The following is a 19,838-nucleotide window of genomic DNA, read 5'->3' on the forward strand; positions in this document are numbered from 1 at the left end:
GGCTGACGTAGACTTTTTTCCTCTCCCTAGTGTGATTTATTTGTCACTGCTTAAGAACAGTAAATGGTACCAAGTTCACTTGCCTTTCTGGACACAAGGACCTTTCTTCTGTACCCATGGCAAAATTATGCACAACCCATCAGTCCTTTCCCTCTCAGCTTTGCTTTCCTAGAACACATTCCAAGACAACATGTGGCTCCGCACCACAAAGAGATAAAACAGATCTTCCATCATTGAAGGGGAGCAGAGATGTATATTTCTACAGTCTGGCTCAGATCCCTGACTGAAGTCAACAAATGACTTAAATCATTTGAGGATCCAGCTACTTCAGTGAGATTACTGAGTGACTTCAGTGCACTAAAAATCTGTGTTACGCTCCAGGGGCTGAGCGAGCCAGCTGGGCTCCATGGCTTGGACAGGCTGCACCATCTCTATCGAGTCCTATCTGACACTACCTCTTTCCCTCTTCTCTCTCTTCAGAGCCCTGCTCCTGCACTCCTCCTGCCGCTCCTCTGGCTTCTGTTTGGTTGCACCACTGGTACACACTTTGAAGTAAGGGTGGGAGGAATATATTCCCATTCAAAATCTCCCCTCTCCCCATTTCACAGCATGGAAGCTAATTCTTTCTGAAGGAACAGCTCCTCTCTGCTGACCCCTAGTACAGCTACTGCACTCATTCTGGCCTTACACCTTCTCCAAGGCATTGGCTTGCTTTGTCCCTGAGTCTCCATTCCCAGGTTAAATAAGTAGACAATCAGCCTTGCTCAAACAAAGGCTGACATTTGGTGACTGCCCTGAATGATTGAGGAGCTGAGATATAGACAGCTTCTTGCACCATTTCACAAGAAGTGACTCTGCTAGAATCAGCTTTGCAGAAGGTTGCAGTGCAAAGCTTACTCTTTTTCGGATAGGGAGGAGTAAGAGTATCTGTCTGTATACAGAATTAGCTTCAATAATGATTACAACTTAAAAGGCTAAAAGAACCTGACCAGATCAACTCAGTGAGTAGTCCCCCCACCTACCTAACAAACATCAATAAAATTCTGACAGGGATTCCCCAAGCAGCTGCATGAAGGGGGAGGGAGGAGAAAAGCTCCTACATCTTGGATCATTTAGTGACTTTTAAGCAGTTTATTTCCTTATCGGTCATCACCTCTGCCAATTTATCAAGCTTGAAAGCTATATACCATGCATTTCCATTTAAAAAGTACAGTATTTTGCAACAAGAAGAACAGAATTCAGCCAAAACCTGTAATAGGTCAAAACTGACAATAACCACTAGAACTTATCAGCTGGCACAGGACCAGGAAAGTGATGATGCTGTTGGGCAACTGTCACAGATGGACAAGTTTTCAGAAGCAATTTGGGATTAGCTTTTAGATGCCTGAACCAAAAAGTTAGAAAGACAATTTGAAAACCGTTTTTAAGAGGATGTGTACGAAAAGCCAAAGATGGATGTTAAGAGATGGAGCAATACCAGATTGCTAATCATAATAAAGAAAACAAAAGACCATCACCCAAAAGTGAGAGCATATTCCACACTCCTCTAGTGTTGCACTAGAGGAAGTTGTAAAGAAAATAAAAACATTAATTTCTGTATAGAACTGATTTAGTATCAAATATGGAAAAAGAATTTATAGCTGCCTATAGCTTTACAATGTTATGTAGCTACATTAATTTTGGCAGAAGAGGTAATTTCAATCCTTTGGGAAGTATTATGCTCTTGATATGAGCACATAACTCAGATTAATAGGATTTGCATATGTATAATAATAGAGAGAATAAACCTGGGTTTGGAAAACAACACAGTATTTTAATCAGTTTGGGAACACCAGACAAAAAACCATACCAGGCACAACTAATCGAACAGCATTTGTCAGCTCATGCTAGGTAATAATTATGAGTTAATTGATCAATATTTAGAAACAAACATAATAAATTGGTATGTTTTGGAAAATCAAACAAAGCAGAGCTGTTAATATAATCGAAAGACAGGGGAGGTACAAGCTGCACTGTTAATCACTTGCAAATTGTGTTTTTTAAAGACCCAGACCAAATACATGCTATAACCAAACTGTATAATTGACTCTGTGTATGCAATCTCAGTTGTTCAACAATACAGATAACAGCAGTAATGGTATAATTATAACATACAGCTGAAGTAGATAAAAACCTGATAGTTAGTTCTTAACTAGTGGTTGCAATTAAGGGTGGAGAAGAGCAGTATTCACTGTATCTGGTAATGGTTCATTAATAAAAGTGGATTTGAAGTTCCAATCCAGCAAAGCAGCAGCTGCATGCTGCAGTCAAACTTTGACCATGTCCTGGCAGAAGACAATGACTGGGGAATGCAGCTTGACTCGTAACAGCTGTAGGAAAAATAGCTCTGTAAGCAGTGATTGAACAGCAAGTGCAGATATGGAATGCACTAAATGGAAAGCAAGAAATAAGCACACAAGGAAGAGGTTCTTTCCTGCGCCCCAAGCATCACTTTAGCTTCGACTGCATCCGTGGGTTGAAGAAACAGCTTTACTTCCTTCCTACCACCTTCCCCCTGCACAGGCAAAGAGATACACACACCCCTGTGCACACACGTGCGCTGCCAGCCCACGGACAGACAGGAAGAACAAGGCAAGGCGGGACAAGCGTCCTCCACCCCCGGCGGAGCGGTTTCAGCACCGGGGGTGGCGGACAGCGCCCCGGGCTCCCGGGCAGGAGGTCGGGCCCCTCCGCCTGCGGGGCACTGGGACACCAAGGGCGACCCGGTACCCTCTGTGCACAGCGGCAGAGACACCAGCAACAACACTGCAAATGGACACCTGGTCGGCTTAGAAACAGGGTGCTTTCGCCCCCCTCCCCACACACAGAGCCAAAAAAATAAAGGCAAGAACACTGCACCTCCTAAACAATAAGTTTCAAAAGGAAAGCCTGAGCTTTGAGTGTGACATTATCAGGTATGAGCAAAAGTGGCCAAACACATTTTCTAGTGGCTTTTTCCTCAGAAGAGAGAGTTCTCAAGCCCAGGCAGCTTGGTTCGTGCTTTCTGAGCAAACAGAAGAGTAAACCCAACAGCTCAGAAATGAAGTGGGTATCAGCGGCACGTTTCACTCGCTTTTTGGCTCACTCACTCAATACTGGTTGCTAAGCAATTTTGGGTTTTTTACTACTCACTGCCAGATGGATTAATGAAAACACACACTTGCACTACTTACAACATTTTTCATTTATATTTCTTGATACACCAGTGCTGTTTCTTTTAATTATTTCTTTCTTAAGGAATTCCATTCCCAGGTTTGCAAGTGAAGACCCAAACTATAGAGAGCCAAGGGGAGGGGAGGAACAGAAGGAAGTTAAGCGTAATTACCAAATTCTTTGGTGGGTTGCAGGAAAGGGGTACCTTGAGACTTGCACATCCTCTGGGACTTGTAAGCAAAGACAGCATGTCTAGCTCAGCATAGAGATGTGAGGCACCAGGTGACCTGAAGGTGCCTTGCTTTTAACTGGTTTATCTATTTATAACTACATGTCATAACATTACCTGAGAGAACATAAGTCAGCACAGTGTTATTTCAGCAGTCAAATAACCATACACAGCCTTTTTTTATTTACACCCCACACACAGCGATGCTCTTTCTGTTTTCACTTCCAGTTCTTTATAGCGCTGAAACCTGGCACCTGGCACGGTCTTCCAGCCTGTGCCCTGGAATGCCACCCAACTTACCAATGGCTTGGTAAATTTTTAGAAGTCATGATCAGAAAGAAATAATGACACACCACAGAATGTAACCAACCGTTGTGTCAGTGGCAAAACCAAACTGCATCAGCCATTACCAAGGGTGTAATTGCAGCAGGGATAATGGGAGGGGGAGGGGAAACTGTGCCAGCCCCAAATGGAGAAGAAAATGCATCTCTGCCATCTCCAACTTTCTGCCAGCTGAAAAGGGGGAGGAGGGGTGGGAGAGACTGCAGCAGGGCAAGCAGCAACTCCAAGGCAGCTCTTTTCCCTTTACAGCTGGCAGTGAGCTGACAGGCTCAGCATCAAAGAATGTTACACAGTTGGGTCATTTTGTGTGCTACTGCTGGGACATGAGGGAGGCTGCAGTATGGCTGGCTACAGATCCTCCCTCATGCTGTCCCCCTTCCCAAACAGGAAGTCTGGTTTGGTGCAGAGAACCAGCAGAAAGAACTTTCTTTTCTTTTGCTTTTGAGAGCACCTCTGGTGTAGTTAGTTTGCTGTTAACAGAGCTCATAAGGAAAGGTCAAGAAAGGATGGGAAACCACAGGCCTAGCAGGAAAGAAACAGGACAGTTTCATCATGTGCAGGATGAACTGAAGGGGACAGCTTAAATCTCAAGGGAGTCATGAGGAAGAGGTGGCAAAAAGGGAGGCACAGTAGTGGAGAAAGGGGAAGGAAAGGTCAGGTGGAGAATTGCAGGCGGCTCATCCCAATAAGAGGCAGGAGGAGGTGAACGCAGGGAGCTGGAGGTGTGCTGGTAGAAACCATCACGCTGTACACCCATCTGAAGTCCCAAAAGGCAAAGCTGAGACAACCTTGTGGAAACTAAGTGGACAATGCAGGTGCAAGTTTCCTTGCACTTCTGAGGCACAAACCCATCCGGGGAAGAAGGCAAAGAGCGAGCCAGGGATTCCTGCACAGCGCCAAGGGCAGCCTCTCCCGGAGGGACAGCGCAGAACCGTGTGGGGACGCGCCAGGACGCCGTGAGGGCGGCGCTGTGGGACAGGGGCAGCTCCGAGGGGCTGGACAGAGAAGGGCAGCCGGCCCCGGCTCACCCGGCTGAGAGCAGCGGGGCAGGGGAGCCGGGCAGGGCCGGGGGAGGCCGGCGAGGTGCGAAGGCGCCTGGGCAGGGCCCGGGGAGCCTCAGGCGGGGGCGGAGGGCGGCCCCTTCCCTCCTTGCCTTCCCCGCCGCCGGTCGCGCCGGGCCGCGCCGGGCCGGGCCGCCTCTCACCTGTGTCGAGGTTGAAGGAGATGCGGGCCTCGGCGAGGTAGGGGGTGTCGCTCTTGGAGCGGACGCGGCGGATGGGTCTGCGGTCGATGTCCTCCTCGGAAGATGCCGCCATTAATGTGGGCACGGTGAGCAGCGTGGCCCGGCGAGCTGGCGAGGGCGAGCGGCGGAGCGGGGCGGCCGGCGAGGAGGGGGCGGAGGGGGAGACAGGGGAAGGGAGGAGGGAGAGAGGCGCGGGAGGGGGAGGGGAGGACGGGGAAGGAGAGAGGGAAAGGGAGAAAGGAGCGCGGGGAGGGAGAGAGGGGGAGACACAGGGAAAACCCGTCAAGGATCTGCGGACGGGAGCGACCGCGCGGCCCTGCCGCTGCCCCCGCCGGGTCCCGCCCGCCCTCGCTGCGGGCACGGAGCGCTGGCCCCGGCCCGGCACCGCCGGCCCCAACACGGGCAGGGTCCGGCCCCAACACGGGCAGGGTCCGGCCCCAACACGGGCAGGGTCCGGCCCCAAACCGGGCAGGGTCCGGCCCCAAACCGGGCAGGGTCCGGCCCCAACACGGGCAGGGTCCGGCCCGGCGCCTTTCCCTCCCCCGGGGAGGTCCCGGCTGAGGTGCCAAAGCCGCCGATGGGCCTGGCGGGCAGAGGTGCCGCCCGCAGCAAGCCCCGAACTGCTCCCGTCTGTACCGGGGCGTGCAGAACTCACAGCACAGCTGCATCGGGACTTGGTGGGATGTCTAATGGTGCATCCCTTCACCTCCTCGCCCTCTTTCCTCGGGCAGACCCATAATGTAAAGCGGGATGGTGCCACACCTTGGCAGTTCAAGGGGACCGAGGAGCCCGCACTCAACGTTTGGAACTGACCAGCGCCCAAAGCCCGGGTCGCCTCCCTAAGAGGCTCCGCCAGGTCTGTGAGAAAAATCTGACCATCTGCAAAACCCAGACTCCGTTCTCCGGCTGCAAACTGGGCTCAGCGTTTTGTTTGTTTCCCTGTTTAGTAATCAGCTCTCTTTATGTGTAGACGTTCTTACTCTGTGGTTTATGGGCTGCCTGCCACATTGGGGCTCCAATTTCGGTTGGTTGGTGTAATAGAAATAATTTAAAATGCCATTTAAAAAGTGGGTAGTACAAAAGTACTATGTAAAGTAAGAGTTAGACAGTTAAAATATGTGCCTGAGAGTGTACTAGCTCATGCCATTTAATTCAGGCCTTTTTTTTAAAAAACCCCAAACCACACTGCTTAAAGTCACTAAGTTGTCAGTACTTCCAAAATCTTTTGGTTTGATCAACTTCAATGAGAAAAAAAGACCAGGGAAGGAATGTTGAGGCTCACTAATTCTGAAGGCCGTGATAGTAACAACACTAGTTGGTCTGAATTTTGAAGGACAGCTCTCTTACTCATTCCTGCAGAGTCAAGAGTTTTCTGTTACATGTTTGCCAATCAGTCCTATTGAGGTTTTGGGTTGTGCTGCATGTTCTTCAATGGCTGTAACCTTGGGTTTAGCTGAAGTCTGCTGTTAGCTGTAATCCCTTCATAAATGTTCTCAAGAACTTTCATGTTTCTGGATGCCTGGAATGGATAAGATATATTTTGTTTGCAAATCAGTTCTATTTTGGTGTGATCTCACTAGCTCACCCCGGCTAAAACAGGGAGAAAGTTTTAGTTAGCACTTGCAGGAGAATTTTGAAAACGATCCCTGTTCATACATATGCAGGTGCTTGTCGTTAGCCCGCCTTGGTATCTCTGGATGTCTGGTAAACCATCACATCCCTTGTGAACGAGGAGGTACCATCTGGTCCATCTGCGTCTCAAAAAGAAGTCTTTAATTAACATCATATGCTGTTTAGGGAAGGTGTGGCCTTACCATTATCAAGGTTGAAGCAGATCCGAGCTTCTTCCAAGTAAGGGGTGTCACTCTTGGACCGGAGTCTTCTGATGGGCCTCCGGTCTATGTCATCCTCAGAAGTTGCTGTCACCAGAGTGGGCACAGTGAGAAGAGTTGCCCGACGAGCTGGTAAGAAGAAATAAATAAAGATGAGAATAGGAGGAGGACAGAAAAACAGAAAGGGGGAGAAAGAGGTAGGAAAAGAATAATAATAAAAAAACTGTTTAGAAAAGAAAAAGAAAATCACTCAATGGAAGAGATGATCTGTAGCAGGTAGTAGAACAGGCTGTTTGCTATAAGTTCCTTGCCTTATATTCTACGTGCTGCAGAATTTAAGGGCTGCACTAAATGATACCAAGAAAAGATTGCTGTCTTGTGTGCCCCAAAGACATAGGTTATAGCTCTGTTGCTGCCACAGATTGTGCGTTATAAGTTCCTAGTTTTGTCACTAAAACAATTCTTTTCTCAACTTCTCAATAGCTGCAGTCTCTCTTTTCCACAATGCTGTTTTTGAGGTTGTGATACCTGAGTAGTGGAAATATTTAAGTGGGCAATTAATTTGCAGATACCAGTGGAAGCTGTACTTGGAACATATGATGTGATTATTATTCTTGACAAGATTCAACTATTCCAAAACTCAGTTTCTTCTTGTCTTATCTTGGGCGTTTAAAATGAACAGCTCTTTTTTGCTCTTGATCACTTTATGTCTTAGTTTCTTAGTTGTGGAACAGGGAGAAACATAATTTTCATTCAGTAGGAATTTTGTGAACAAATAAATCCATTAATATTGTAAAGTATTCATATACTTCAGTGAAGCACCAATGAAAAACCCATGAGGAAATTAAGATTTCTATCTTCTGAACAGGATTTAAATGACTTGGGGCCATGCATTCAAGGAGGAGAAAGCAAAATATTTAATACTGGCTCATTAAATGAGCACTGCCCACTCCATGCACTAATGAAGCAAATGGTAGGATAGTAAAAAATTGCTGCCATCATGCAATTAGAAGCCCTACTATAATCCATATGTATAAGGAGACTGGATTAATGTTGAAGAGGCAACCTTCATTCAGGCATTGCCTAGGTATTTAGCTCTGGACCTTATAGCCTTGGTAATGTCCCTTAAATGTAGCTGTTTTATATGTGAAATGTGATTATGAGTGGCTGTTGAATGCTTTGGGCACTGAGCCTATAAATTACAAATCACAAAGAGAAGAGCCTCTATAAATATATCCACCTAAACTCTCTCTCTGAGCAGACAAAGATTATCACAAATGCTGGTTGGGATGTGGCTGATCACTGAAAGCATGAGGACCACGCACAAGTACTTTCTCCTCCAGCTCATATATAACTGGAAAGAGAATTTCTGCTTGAAAGCCCATCCTTACCTGTAATGTCAGGCTATTAACATTAACTACCATGTGGGACCCTGTAAGAGCCTAAACCCTAAATGTTTCTTGCTCTTGGGACATTATCTAACATAAGAGTTTTTATCTCAGGGCTTTTGTAAAACATCACACTTCAAATAACTAACAATGAACTATATTTTCCCATTGGGATTGGAGAGCATGACTGATAGTGACTAAGAGCATGTTCTGCAACCTACTTACTGTGAATTTTTCTTTTAAAAGTTTTTTAGAGTTTCAAATGAGACCTGTCAATCAGTAGCTTTCAGATGCCTAAAATCTGACTAAGGTGTTAGGTATGATAGCATATAATTAGTATGAGTTAACAAAAGCTGTCATGCTCTATTTTTCAATTTGCAGTATTACGTAGTTTACTAAACAAGTAAATCTGGCTGCTGGAGGTAATTTCTGGTCTAACTTACTTATTTTCTGGTTTTAAATAGATTTCTTTCAAGTTTTTGCTCATTTCTAACCTAGCATTTGAATTTGAAGTCAAAGCAAAGGGCAGGAGTTGAAATTGATTTAATGGGGTCAACTATTTAGATTAAGCTAAAGTAAACACTGCAACTAGGCTGTAAATGATTCCTCCCTTGTAATAGGGAAGTACAGTAATGAAGATAAAAGAGAATGGAAAATTTCTACTATGGAAAATTTTGTGTACTGCATCTTCAAATTTACACTTAAGGAAGATTTATCTATATAGGAAATCAGGATTGTAAAAATCATCTCATAAAACAACCATGTAAAAGATTTGTCTTTTAAAACTGGAATGATCTAGGTAAAGTCAGTGAAAGGGCACCCATGCATTTCAGGGCTCGCTGGATCACAGCACGGAAATGTATCTGAAAAAAAGATCTCAACACCAAATTACATATACATTTATAGTAAACAGAGGATAGGAGTAGGCTTTTCCATATAATTGTTTATAAATCATTTTTACCTTTTGGGTCAAAATATTGGGATCTGGCTTGTATTCATTTTGACTGCAGGTAGGTGGATGCTAGAAAATGTTTCTTGGAGTAATCATTATGTATTACTTTGACAACCGTCATTTTCTACCCTTTGTGTATATTACCAAAAGGAGTTTTCAAGAGTGACTGGAAATTTTAAGTAAACATTGAAAACATTTCAGAGTAGGCTAATAAGTATTAAAACATTTTGCAATAAAAACCCAAGATCAATTCTTATGTGGCCCAAGAACTGGAAATTATAGCTGATCACATTCTGGTATCTACAGAGTGACACTGAATGTCTATGCCTGCCATGAATATAACTGTACACTTTTCCCAATCCACAGCAATCTTTACTTCAAGAATGACTCACCATACATTTTTTAGTAAAGCTATCAATATATGCCCAATGTGACTGTTGGGTCCTTCACAGATAACCCACCAGTATCTGTAGCTTCAGCTGCTCTCCACAAACCAGCTCAGTCTCTGAGACACACTTTTAGGAGATAGTTTTTCAGGAAAATTAGGAAGGATCCTCTTGAAGGTCTTGGAGTAATGGAATGACATTACAATACACATTAAGGGATCCACTTACTCTGCAAATGGATTTGAGACTAGTGTCAAAAAGCTCAATTTAAGGAGCCACTGTAACAGCATGCGGAAGGGAAATCAGTTATTTTGTTAAATTCTTTCATCATTGAAAGAATTTTTCATTGATTCTCATAGGATCATTGTTCCTCAATGATTATTTCATTTTTTTTTTGTGGTTCCTCATAGGCTTACACCCCAGTTGGCACATTGTGGCAAGGTCTTGTCTGGTATTTGTTAGAAAGGTAAAAAAGTTGCTTATGAAGGGAAAAATACCTTAAAACTATAACTGCTGTACTGTACATCATGTGACATGTTAGAACTGATTCTATATAATCTCCCATTTGTTTGTCTCAAAATATTGTATGTTACTGAAATGCAACACAAGTGTGTCTTTGGGAGAAGGGAAAGTAAAATATGTAAATTTTTATATTACAAGTTCAGAGGCATTTTTAACATATAATTTCAATATATTTAGTTAGATCTACAGCTGGTCCCAATTTTTGAATACTGCTGAAAATTACTGAAAACATTAAGGGTGGTTTGCAAAGAATTTTTGATGCCTTTCATTTTTTCCATTAAAATACTTTTCCACATATTTTAATAAAAATGTTAGTCGTGATGTTTGTTTGCCAAGAACTACCTTTATGTTTTGAAGAGTTATAGTATTGATTTTTTTAAGAGCTGTGTTATTTAGGGAAAAATTTAATTGGAAAAATTTCAGAGATGAAATAGCATCTTCCTAAAAATTAATTGGTGAAAACATGGAATATTCATTTAGATTTTCCATCCACTTTTACCAATCAGCCTTTATTAAAATAGCTCATTGGTGGCACAAGTACCCTGGTCACTTTTTACTCAATAGGGTCTACACCTAGAAACCCTAAATTGCGGAGTAGATTTTTACCTCAAAATGGCAAATCTTTGAAATATGATGATTTTTATCTTAGTAAAAATGAAGTGCTAAAACATTTCTTGTAGATGTCTAAATGTAGAAAGGGTGTGTTTCTGATGCATAGAATCACGAGCAGCTTCAAATAAAACTGAAGTAGCCACAAGGGGGATGTTGGTCTACATCAGGAATCTTAAAGGCTTTTCTGAAGAAAACCTTGTTTCTCAGGGCAAATTTTGAACAACTTTGTAAAATATCCATGAAAATATTTTAATTGGAGTCATACTCTTGCTGATTGAATAGGATTCTTCTTCCTTGCTGCTGTTTTTTTGCTAGAGAAACATATGAGATCTTACTCACTTCTCCTTCATGCTTCTGTGGAGAGAGCTCACCATGGTGTAACATATCTGCATGTAGTTAATGCATGCAGAAATGTATTTTTGGCTAAATGGAAGCTTTAAAAATATGAGTTCGGGTACATTTTGATTCATCTAGCACATGATGCTCCTTTTGTGCTAAAACATTATTATGCTGTGAATATTCTTCCTTAAAGACAAACCAGGCAGTGGGTTCAATTGAATGTTTACCATGAAAAAAAAATCTTTTGGTCTGGTTTAATACCACTTCACTTTATCAGTTGCATTTAAAAGAAGGTGAAAGGACAACATTTGAAAGATTAGATTTGGGAGATGGAGCATGAGTGGCAGGAGAGGCAGAGTGGAACATGTGGAGAGGACATAATTTGTCATTTATGAAGGAAGATTTATAAGCTTGTGTCTCCCACATAAACACAGAAGCACATGCATATGGATTGCTCCATGTCTCTAAAGCAAAGCTGTTGAAATCTGTCTTGATCGACATCAGTAATCTGAAACAAAGTACACAGATACATCAAATTCAACCACAGGCCCAAGGGTTGCAAACAGCAGTATCCTTGTGAAAGGATATCCATGTTTACACGCATTCGTTCTGCTGGTTTGTGGTATTTGGGTAAAACTGTGCCTAATACACCTAACTAGCATTTTTTGTACATTTTAGGTGAAACTTGCTTTCTCTGTGTCCAAAGGCATAGGCTGTTATGAAATTCTCAATAATGGGGATATGCCAGAATAGGAGATGGGAAAAGGATTCTAAAAAGTTTAAAAAGGATAAGGAAAAGGTTGATGTTGATCAGTTTCTTAGTGGTATTTAAGGGTAGGGACATTTTATTAAGAATGCACATTTGATGTTACTAGTTCTTCTGCTATTGATGTCAGTCTAAGAACTGGTGATATCAACATGAATAAAAAAGACCTGAAAGCTATCATAACTTTGAAAATATGTTAACATATCAGATGGATTAATCATAAAATTTTGGTGGGTAGAGAGACCTTTAGAGGGGAATAATTCTGGATTAGGATCTGGGGATTCTGCAGCAATATGTTTTTATAAAATACTGGACCCAATTTAATATGCAAAAGCAGAAGGAAGTAGCAATGAAGAGTCAGCAGTGATTAAATCAAACATCTAGAATGAATCAGCACTGACTGAATTAAAATAAATGAACAAAAATTAAGCACAGTGAAAAAAATATTGTGGAAACATAGACTAACAGAAAAATGTGGAATTAAAACTATACCTGAGAGTACTTTATGAAACCTTATCAAGAAGAATGATATCCTGAAATCTTTTGAGCAGTCATGGCCTATATGTGTCTATACAAAATTGTTACCCCTGGTCGTATATACTATATTTTTATTTCCTTATTTTTTTTACTTTCCATTTTTTATTTACTTATGCTCCTGATGAATGTAAATTAATCAAGTAAATTACAGGAATGTTGCAACCAATAAAAGCATACCTCATCTAAGTGTATCTGTAACTTATTTATAGGTAAATGAATAGCTTAAGTTAAACCTTCAAGAGGGTTTTGTTCAATTATTTAAATAGGTTCAATGTATCTTACCAAATGGCCTAGCAAGCAACTTCAAGGAATGTAGCAGAATCTTCAAAATAATGAACTCAGTTAATTTTAAGCTGGTGTGCCCTGCTGGTGTGAAAGGATATAAGACTGGAAAAGTGGATGCACAGCTCTCCAGGGAATTAGAAACTATTTGATTGAGTCAGAAGCGTGAGAGCTGAACCTGAACTCCCAGCAGGGACCTGAGAGTCCCACTGTGGTGCAAAGGTGGATGTCTGCAGCCCAGAGTGGCATCCTGACAATGCACTGTGCAGCCCATGCTATCAGATTGTGGCGGGGTGTTGCTAGAGGCACCAAGACAGGGTGAGACTTGGGCCCCATTCCATCAGATCATGGCTGCAGAAAAGTGCTGTGTGCTGTCTGTGGTGGGCAAATCCCCTTTTAGAGTTGTACCCAAAGCCTTCACTTGCAATGTACTGGGGAGGAATTATTCTCCTCTCTTAGAGTTCACCCAGGTGCTCAACTCTCTTGTAGACAGTGGGAGGGAGGAGTTCCTCAGCTCTTAATCCTGATTAAGAGCTAGGTGGCCTAGGTGAAAGCCACGTAACAACAGCTCTGTGTGCACTCCCTGCACAGAGTTTAGTTGGCTCTGCTCAAGGCAGGCTCTTTGACATGGTACAGCTGTTGGAGAGTATGGTTTAAGAGGCCCTGACCAGCTTTGGAGCTTCTTGAGAAAGAAGCAAGAAGCCTGAACCGCTGCTTTCTCTCTGATTTTGAAGTTAAACTTACACTGTGGCCACTACCTATTTGCTGAGCAAGGCTGCAGCTGTGCCTGTGGCTGGCTACATCTCTCACTGATCCAGATCCAGACTGCTGACTTCCCCTTAGTCCCGCTAAGTCTCATGCTTCCCTCATCATCCATGGACTTGTCTGATGGTCTGGACTACTAAACCTGGTGACTGTAACCAGACCTGCTTGGCTCTTGTGCTGCCGTGCTTTACCTCTCATAGGTGTCTGCTGCCTCTGCCCTTTTTGGTGACTCTGGGTTTACTTTCCATTATGGAGCAGCTCACTTCTGCTGCTCCTCGGTGCCTGCCTGCTCAGCACTGTCAAATGTGAGGTCTTTCTTTGCATGCCCAAAAGCATAACTTTCATGTAGAACTTCAAGATCAATGATGTCTCTCCAAAGTAGGCTACAGCCAAGATGAGTACAGCTTTGGATTGCAGCTTTACCCATTTCTGGGGAAGTTACTCCCTTTTCTGAATTAGATCCTGTCTTGCCTGTCGACACACCATTTCTCTGTGCAAAAAAATGCCATTAACAAAAGCATCTTTCACTCAAGTTCACTGTCTAGGCTTTCATGGTCAGTATAGAGGCAAGACTTATATTAAGCCAAGGAAGATGTCTAAGATTAGTTGAACCCTGCTTTTAAAGTGACTTTTTTTCTGACTTATGCCAAGCTAGTTAGAACTCTTAGGAAACAGCTTCACTGAGATCATCTAAGGGATGAGTGAGCTAAATCTTATTCCAGGCCACATTATATACTTTCAGCCCTTGCAGCTGAAAGCCATGATAGATTTGTATTTAGAATACATTTGCAGCCAAGAATAACCAGTATCTTCCAGACACTTCAGAGGGAGAAGGCTTTTTTGAAAATGAAAGTCCAGCTTCATGCTTAAATTTCAGATTCAGGCTTTCCAAGGGCAAGAGGCTGGATCCAAGGGATCACAGTCCTTTCTTTCCTGTTTCTGATTTGCAGATGCGTCACCAGGCATTACGCACTTGGCAAGGACATCCCACCAGCTCCTAGATTCCAACATACAGTACAGAAGAGACAGTCAGGAGGGCTGCAGAGCTTAGGATATTTCTGGCTTGTGTTTGAAGACTACAGCCAGCTGGCTTCATTTACCAAGTTTTCTAAATCTAGCTAATCCTACTGCCAGATCCAGCTTTTGTGACTTTTCCATCCCTCCTGCTTCACTTTCCTTGAAGGAAAGAGGGAACAGCTGTTTGAACAGCAGATACAGAGAATGGGCAAGCATTTCTCTGCTCTGTGCTCAGCCCATGGAAGTGAGGTGATGGCTGCTCCTGCAGAGGAGAGGATGGGAGAGGTGGCAGCTCATAAAGTAACACTTCTCTCCTCCTACCCTAAAACAGCAAAGGCAATTTGCATCTTTCTGCAGGAGTAGGGACGAGGTGTGGGCGTTGGTGCAGGCAGCAAGGGGTAGAGAACCAGTGGGTTAGTTGCTGGAGGATAAAGCCCTGTCTCAGTCTATTTGTTGAGGTCAGGATATCACACATTCAACTACAGAACACCCCAGGCCAGGTTGAATTTGCTGTCATCAATTGTCAATGACATCATAGCTCTTTCCCAACATTTTGCAGTCCTATTCCTTCCCTTCTCTTCCACCCACAAGGAATGGCTACAAATGAGAATGAGTGCTTTACAGCTGCCATTTGTAATATTGTCATGTCATTAATGTGAAAATGCTGTAAAGATTTTTTTTCTTGATCTGGAGTACTAAAGGGCAGGTCTTCAAATCTCACAGAAGAGTTGAGTGGGTCATAAAACATTCTACATTTTGTAAACAGAGCACTTCGTAATGCAATAACTAATCATATAACTACAGTAGTAATAATACATATACTGGTTTTGGATATTGTTTCTAATTAAATGGCAGAATACTGTAGCCTTCTTTCACTCAGTTCTTATTGCAGTTTTAATGCATATACACATGCTGTTTGATAGTGTGATTTGCTAATAGCGTCATGTTATTATATCAACATCAAATAGTTACTTGCAACCCCATTAGGCAGATCTCTTGACAATGCTTTCTTGCAGACCTTTTATTCAGTTCCATACTAGCTACATGAGCTATGCTATTTATTGCAGATGAGTGCCTCACATTCAGTGTGTTTTGGGGGCGGTTTCAGAAAGTTAAAGTTAATGCAGTTAGCCTGCTCCTCAGAAGGTGGAGAAGGAAATAAATATGTTGGTTTTGCCATGTTTGGAGATATCATGCAATTATCTCATATAGAAGTGCTTGTTGTTTGGAAGGCAGCCTTAAAATTTGGCCTAAGGTACAAGGGCAACAGGAGTTAGCAGAGCTGTATAGGCAGCACGAATGCACACTTGATAGGTTTGAGTTCCTTGTTCTGTACTGGGGGTAAAGCAGCTGAGAGGAATGGGATATTTAGGAGTTTGGGGCTAAAGACAGTGATAAAGGCATTTACTGCAGAAAAGCTTGATAACTGTAATTCTTCCAGAGGCTTATTGTTTGTCATGCTGAACCCATCTGTGGCACCTCAGAGAGGCTCAGTGAAAACCTCCTGAAACTTCTTTCTGCCCAGGCCACATTTTGTCTCACATCCTATTGCCACTGCAGCTGTTCATCCATTCTTCCCCACACGCACTTCTCCTGTTGCCAGGGGGCTGCTGTGTTGCGGCATTGCATATATTTGGGAATATAAAGCAGAAGCACTGTCTCTTCTGTGCTCAGAGCGATTTTCCTGCTGGCATTCAGCTTGTTGGAGACCAGCTGACCTCAAGCACAGAAATATGAAGAGAGGGGAGGTTACTAGAGTTTGGGGAAGAGGCCTCACCTCAAGCATGTAGAGGTAAGGGATGCAAAGGGCAGGAGCTGTGGGAAATGCAGTAAAAAGAAAAATGAGAAAGGTGAAAAGTGGAAAGGGATGGAGCCTAAGCACAGCATGGCTTTTCTATCAATGTTTCTAGTTGTGGAGGTAGTTAGGGTCCAGGACATTCTGGTGCACAGGGGAAGCATGTAATTAGTGACTTTCATAAAACATTCACAAGCAAGGGAACAAAAAAACCTCCAAGTCTCAATGCTAGTTCCTATTTGTTTTGGCCAAAGGATAGAAGTCCACATGACAGATCTAGAGGTCAGCCCCCCTGCTGATGATATTTGTATCAAGGAATATAGTTCTGCATAATGGATTTTTTTCCTTGTTTTGGATTTAATAACTGATCAGTAAAAGCATTTCTATATGTGCTAACAATATAATGTCTCCAAGTAAGATAATGGTTTTTTTCAATCTTGCCTGCTTGGAAATAGTTACAGTGGAGGTGACCTGCACAACCCTTACTAGTCACCTTGTAGTCGTGACTGTAATAGACTTTCATTGCATGAACACATATTCTTTCTCCCACAGTTGCCTCTGTATGTTGCAGTGCACAGGGCATTGGGATGCTGTTGATAATTTGCTATAGTTTGTAAAGCAGTGAGATGTATATTCCTGAATTTTAGTTTCAATGGAATAGAAATGGTTTGTTCCCATAGAGACATCACAGAATAGTTATAGTTGGAAGGGATCACAGGAGGTCATCTAGTCCAACCTCTCTGCTCAAAGAGGGTTGAAGAACATTTTTCAGTATTACTTCTGTAGCAATGCCCAGGTGTTTTTTGCATTTTAGAGATGGAGGAATAAAACCATCCAAGTCAGTTATTTCCCTCAGCTGTTTTTTTCCCTGATTTTGTGGTGCTTAGTATTTGCTTTTCTTGTTCAATGCAGGAAGCTGTGTTGTGACAAGGAAGGCTTTCTGGTACAGATGAAAATGTATCACAACAACTGAGGCAGCAGCTAAGAAATACAGCATGTGTTAGGCAGCAGCACCTCAGCTGAGACAAAGGTCAGTGGTGGTACTGCTCCCCATGTATCCTGGGATGGTGGCATGCCATCGGTGGATTGCATCTTGCTCTGGGAAAATGGCCTCCAGAGGGAAGGCCAAACTCTGTTGTCCAGACTTTGCATTTGATTAAGAACCAATGAAATTAATAGTGGAAGAAAAATGGATCCCATTTTTGAAAAACAGGCAATATGTAGAAACAAAAATGGCTGATAGAGCTACTTGGCTCTTACAGTTTTCTTGAATTTAATATGGTGTTTAAAGTTTAAGGAAACAAAAATACACCCTTCTTTCTGAAATTGCAAATTTTCTCCAAATATAGAGCTGGTGAGAAAAATGTGAACTGACTTTACCAAAAATATCATCTATGTTGTGAACAAGTCTCAACTACATTAAAGCAAAGGATCTTGGTTACCCTTCCCCTCTCACCCTGCTGCTGCTCTGTGGGGGCCAGTATTTCACAGGGGACGATGCAGACCAGTGAGAGCTGCTCTTTGCAGTGTAGGGGACTGCCTCAGGGCTTTCCCAAACCAGTTTTTCCTGAATAACATCACCTTATGATCCTGACAGCACTGAGAAGCAAAAGGGGGAAGGGAAAGGACCCCATAGGCTTACTCAGCAAGCTGCGGGACATTACTGTCTCCTCTGTCTTGTCCATTTGGGTTCTGCAACACCAGAACCTGGATCCTGGCAGTGCCTTTTGCTCCTGCAGTGCACCCAACAGCTCTCACAGCTCTTCCTTATCCTCTGAGAGGGTGTATCAACCCCACCACCATTACTCTTCTTGTAGTCCCTTTTAAAGCCCATGTAGTTTGAAGGTCTTACCCTGTACCCTCTTAACACTCACATCGGTCACTGGCCCCTATCTGGCCCTATACATTTTAACTGTACAGTAGTAATTAGTAATTTTCTGAGTTAGTGCCAGAGTTTCTTACCTTGGGCTCCTTGACTGTAAAACAGTCTGTGAGCAGATTCAACATCCAAAAAGTAGTCCATTTTGAAGGTGCTTTGTGTTTGTGTACAATACTCCAGTATGTACGATCAGTCAGATTCCTAGAGAAGATTACAGAGATGTCAGAGAAAAAAGCTGGTGGGTTTCTTTGTGGAAAGAACTGTGTAGGCAGTCACTAAAGTACTTCATCTGGCATATTAGGGTCAAAGTATTTTCAAGTCACTATTCATAGAACTTCATAAGCATCCTTTTCTATTTTAGAATGTTTGATTCGAACCCTTGTCTAAAGACAAAAAAGAAAAGTGCTACTGCAGTATTAGCACAATTCCTAATATCTTCCTAGTACAATCACCTGTATTCTAGTCACAGTCTCCATTGCTTAAGACACAACTTGGATTCATCTGCCTGTTACATTTGCTCTTAAAAAGAAAATCAGAAAGGCTCAGGACAGGGACCTCCTTTAGCTAGATTCACAGCCAGTGCCTCCGAGTAGGCACTACTATAACCACATCAATGATTAATGATTGCATTTTTGCCACTTATGCCAAAACGCTGCACTAGAAAGGAAGAAAATATTCTGGATATTTCATTCCACCTAAATGGACCAGAAGCCAACATTGCCTTTCCTCTCTCCTCTTGCTGACCAGGAGTAGCAACAGAACATTCCACCATCAGTTTTAAAATATGTGGTAAGAGCAATCATTAAGAAATGGTAGGATACTCCTAGCACTGTTTTGTAGCTAAGGTTCATATTTTTGGTTCCTATTCCTTTTGAATCTCAGATCTGCCAAGATCCTAGATTACAATTCTCTGAGATGTACACTGAATTATTTTTGCCTGTGCCCCGGTAGAGTTCCTGGAAAGATACTGTGACCCTTCTCTAGCTTCATTACTACCTTCTGCATTTTATTATACTCTTTAAAACTAACATAGAAAAAACAAGATTTGCAGAAAACACACAACCCCATTCTCTCACCCACAGCACAGTTCACCACAGCATATAATCATAAGCATGCAAACAACTCTGAACAATGAGTATTTTAAGACAGACGAACAGAAATACCTCTAGTCCTTTTCCATGAAAACCTAATAAAAAGGTTTGGAGCAGGAAGTCTGACTTTTGCTTCAAGTAATTCCTTTAAATTTTCTGTGAAAAATGAGGAAACCAGGTTTCCAAAGCTTTATCTTTTTCCTTTGATTCAGTTCTCATCAATCAACATGCAGTCCGTTTAAAATTCAGAAGTCTGTCCTGATGAGAAAACTTTTACGTTCCACAGCAATTCACTTTACTGTAGCACTCCTAAACCAGAAATGATACTTACTGCAGAGTATCAAGGGTTGTCTGGCAGTGGTGTAAGCTCCAGTAGTTTCAAGGAGGGTTTCTTTGATCTTACTAAATGTCCCCAGTGTAAGCAAACAATTTTGATTGTTTGATTGGAACTCTGATGAATAATGCATAACGTCAACTGGACTTCCTTTATCAGATAAAAATGGCCAGGAGATGTTGTTACTTAGCAACAGGAGGTGACACTACGTTCATCTCCCCCACCCTCTCTCGCCCTTCGTACTAAAAAATTAAGCCCCTGGTTTTGATTTGATAAAAAACTTTCCCAAGGAAAAAAAAAAATCTATATCAAGTTCCCTTAAGAATTTGCTTTAC

At 42.6% G+C, this 19,838-nt stretch overlaps 1 protein-coding gene across 4 annotated transcripts in view; it reads right to left on the reverse strand.

Moving 5' to 3' along the window:
- PHACTR1 (phosphatase and actin regulator 1) overlaps nucleotides 1-19,583 on the reverse strand; it is a gene marked incomplete at its 3' end in the record, with an annotated part of 302,619 nt that extends 283,036 nt beyond the window's left edge. For 2 of the 4 annotated variants that reach the window (XM_083880656.1, XM_083880654.1), the window contains exons 1-4: nucleotides 19,501-19,583; nucleotides 18,162-18,279; nucleotides 6,821-6,967; nucleotides 4,968-5,114 (exon numbers count right to left, since the gene is read on the reverse strand). In XM_083880656.1, coding sequence (XP_083736782.1) covers nucleotides 4,968-5,114; nucleotides 6,821-6,967; nucleotides 18,162-18,222 — 355 coding nt within the window. In that variant the 5' untranslated portion in view covers nucleotides 18,223-18,279; nucleotides 19,501-19,583. Of the gene's footprint in view, nucleotides 1-4,967; nucleotides 5,115-6,820; nucleotides 6,968-18,161; nucleotides 18,280-19,241; nucleotides 19,471-19,500 lie in introns of those variants that run through there. The other 2 variants (XM_083880655.1, XM_083880658.1) reach the window with 1 other exon arrangement.
- Between the last annotated feature and the right edge of the window lie 255 nt (nucleotides 19,584-19,838).

This window comes from Zosterops lateralis (genome assembly GCF_965231275.1).
Source record: "Zosterops lateralis genome assembly, chromosome: 1".
NCBI classification, from domain to species: Eukaryota; Metazoa; Chordata; class Aves; order Passeriformes; family Zosteropidae; genus Zosterops; species Zosterops lateralis.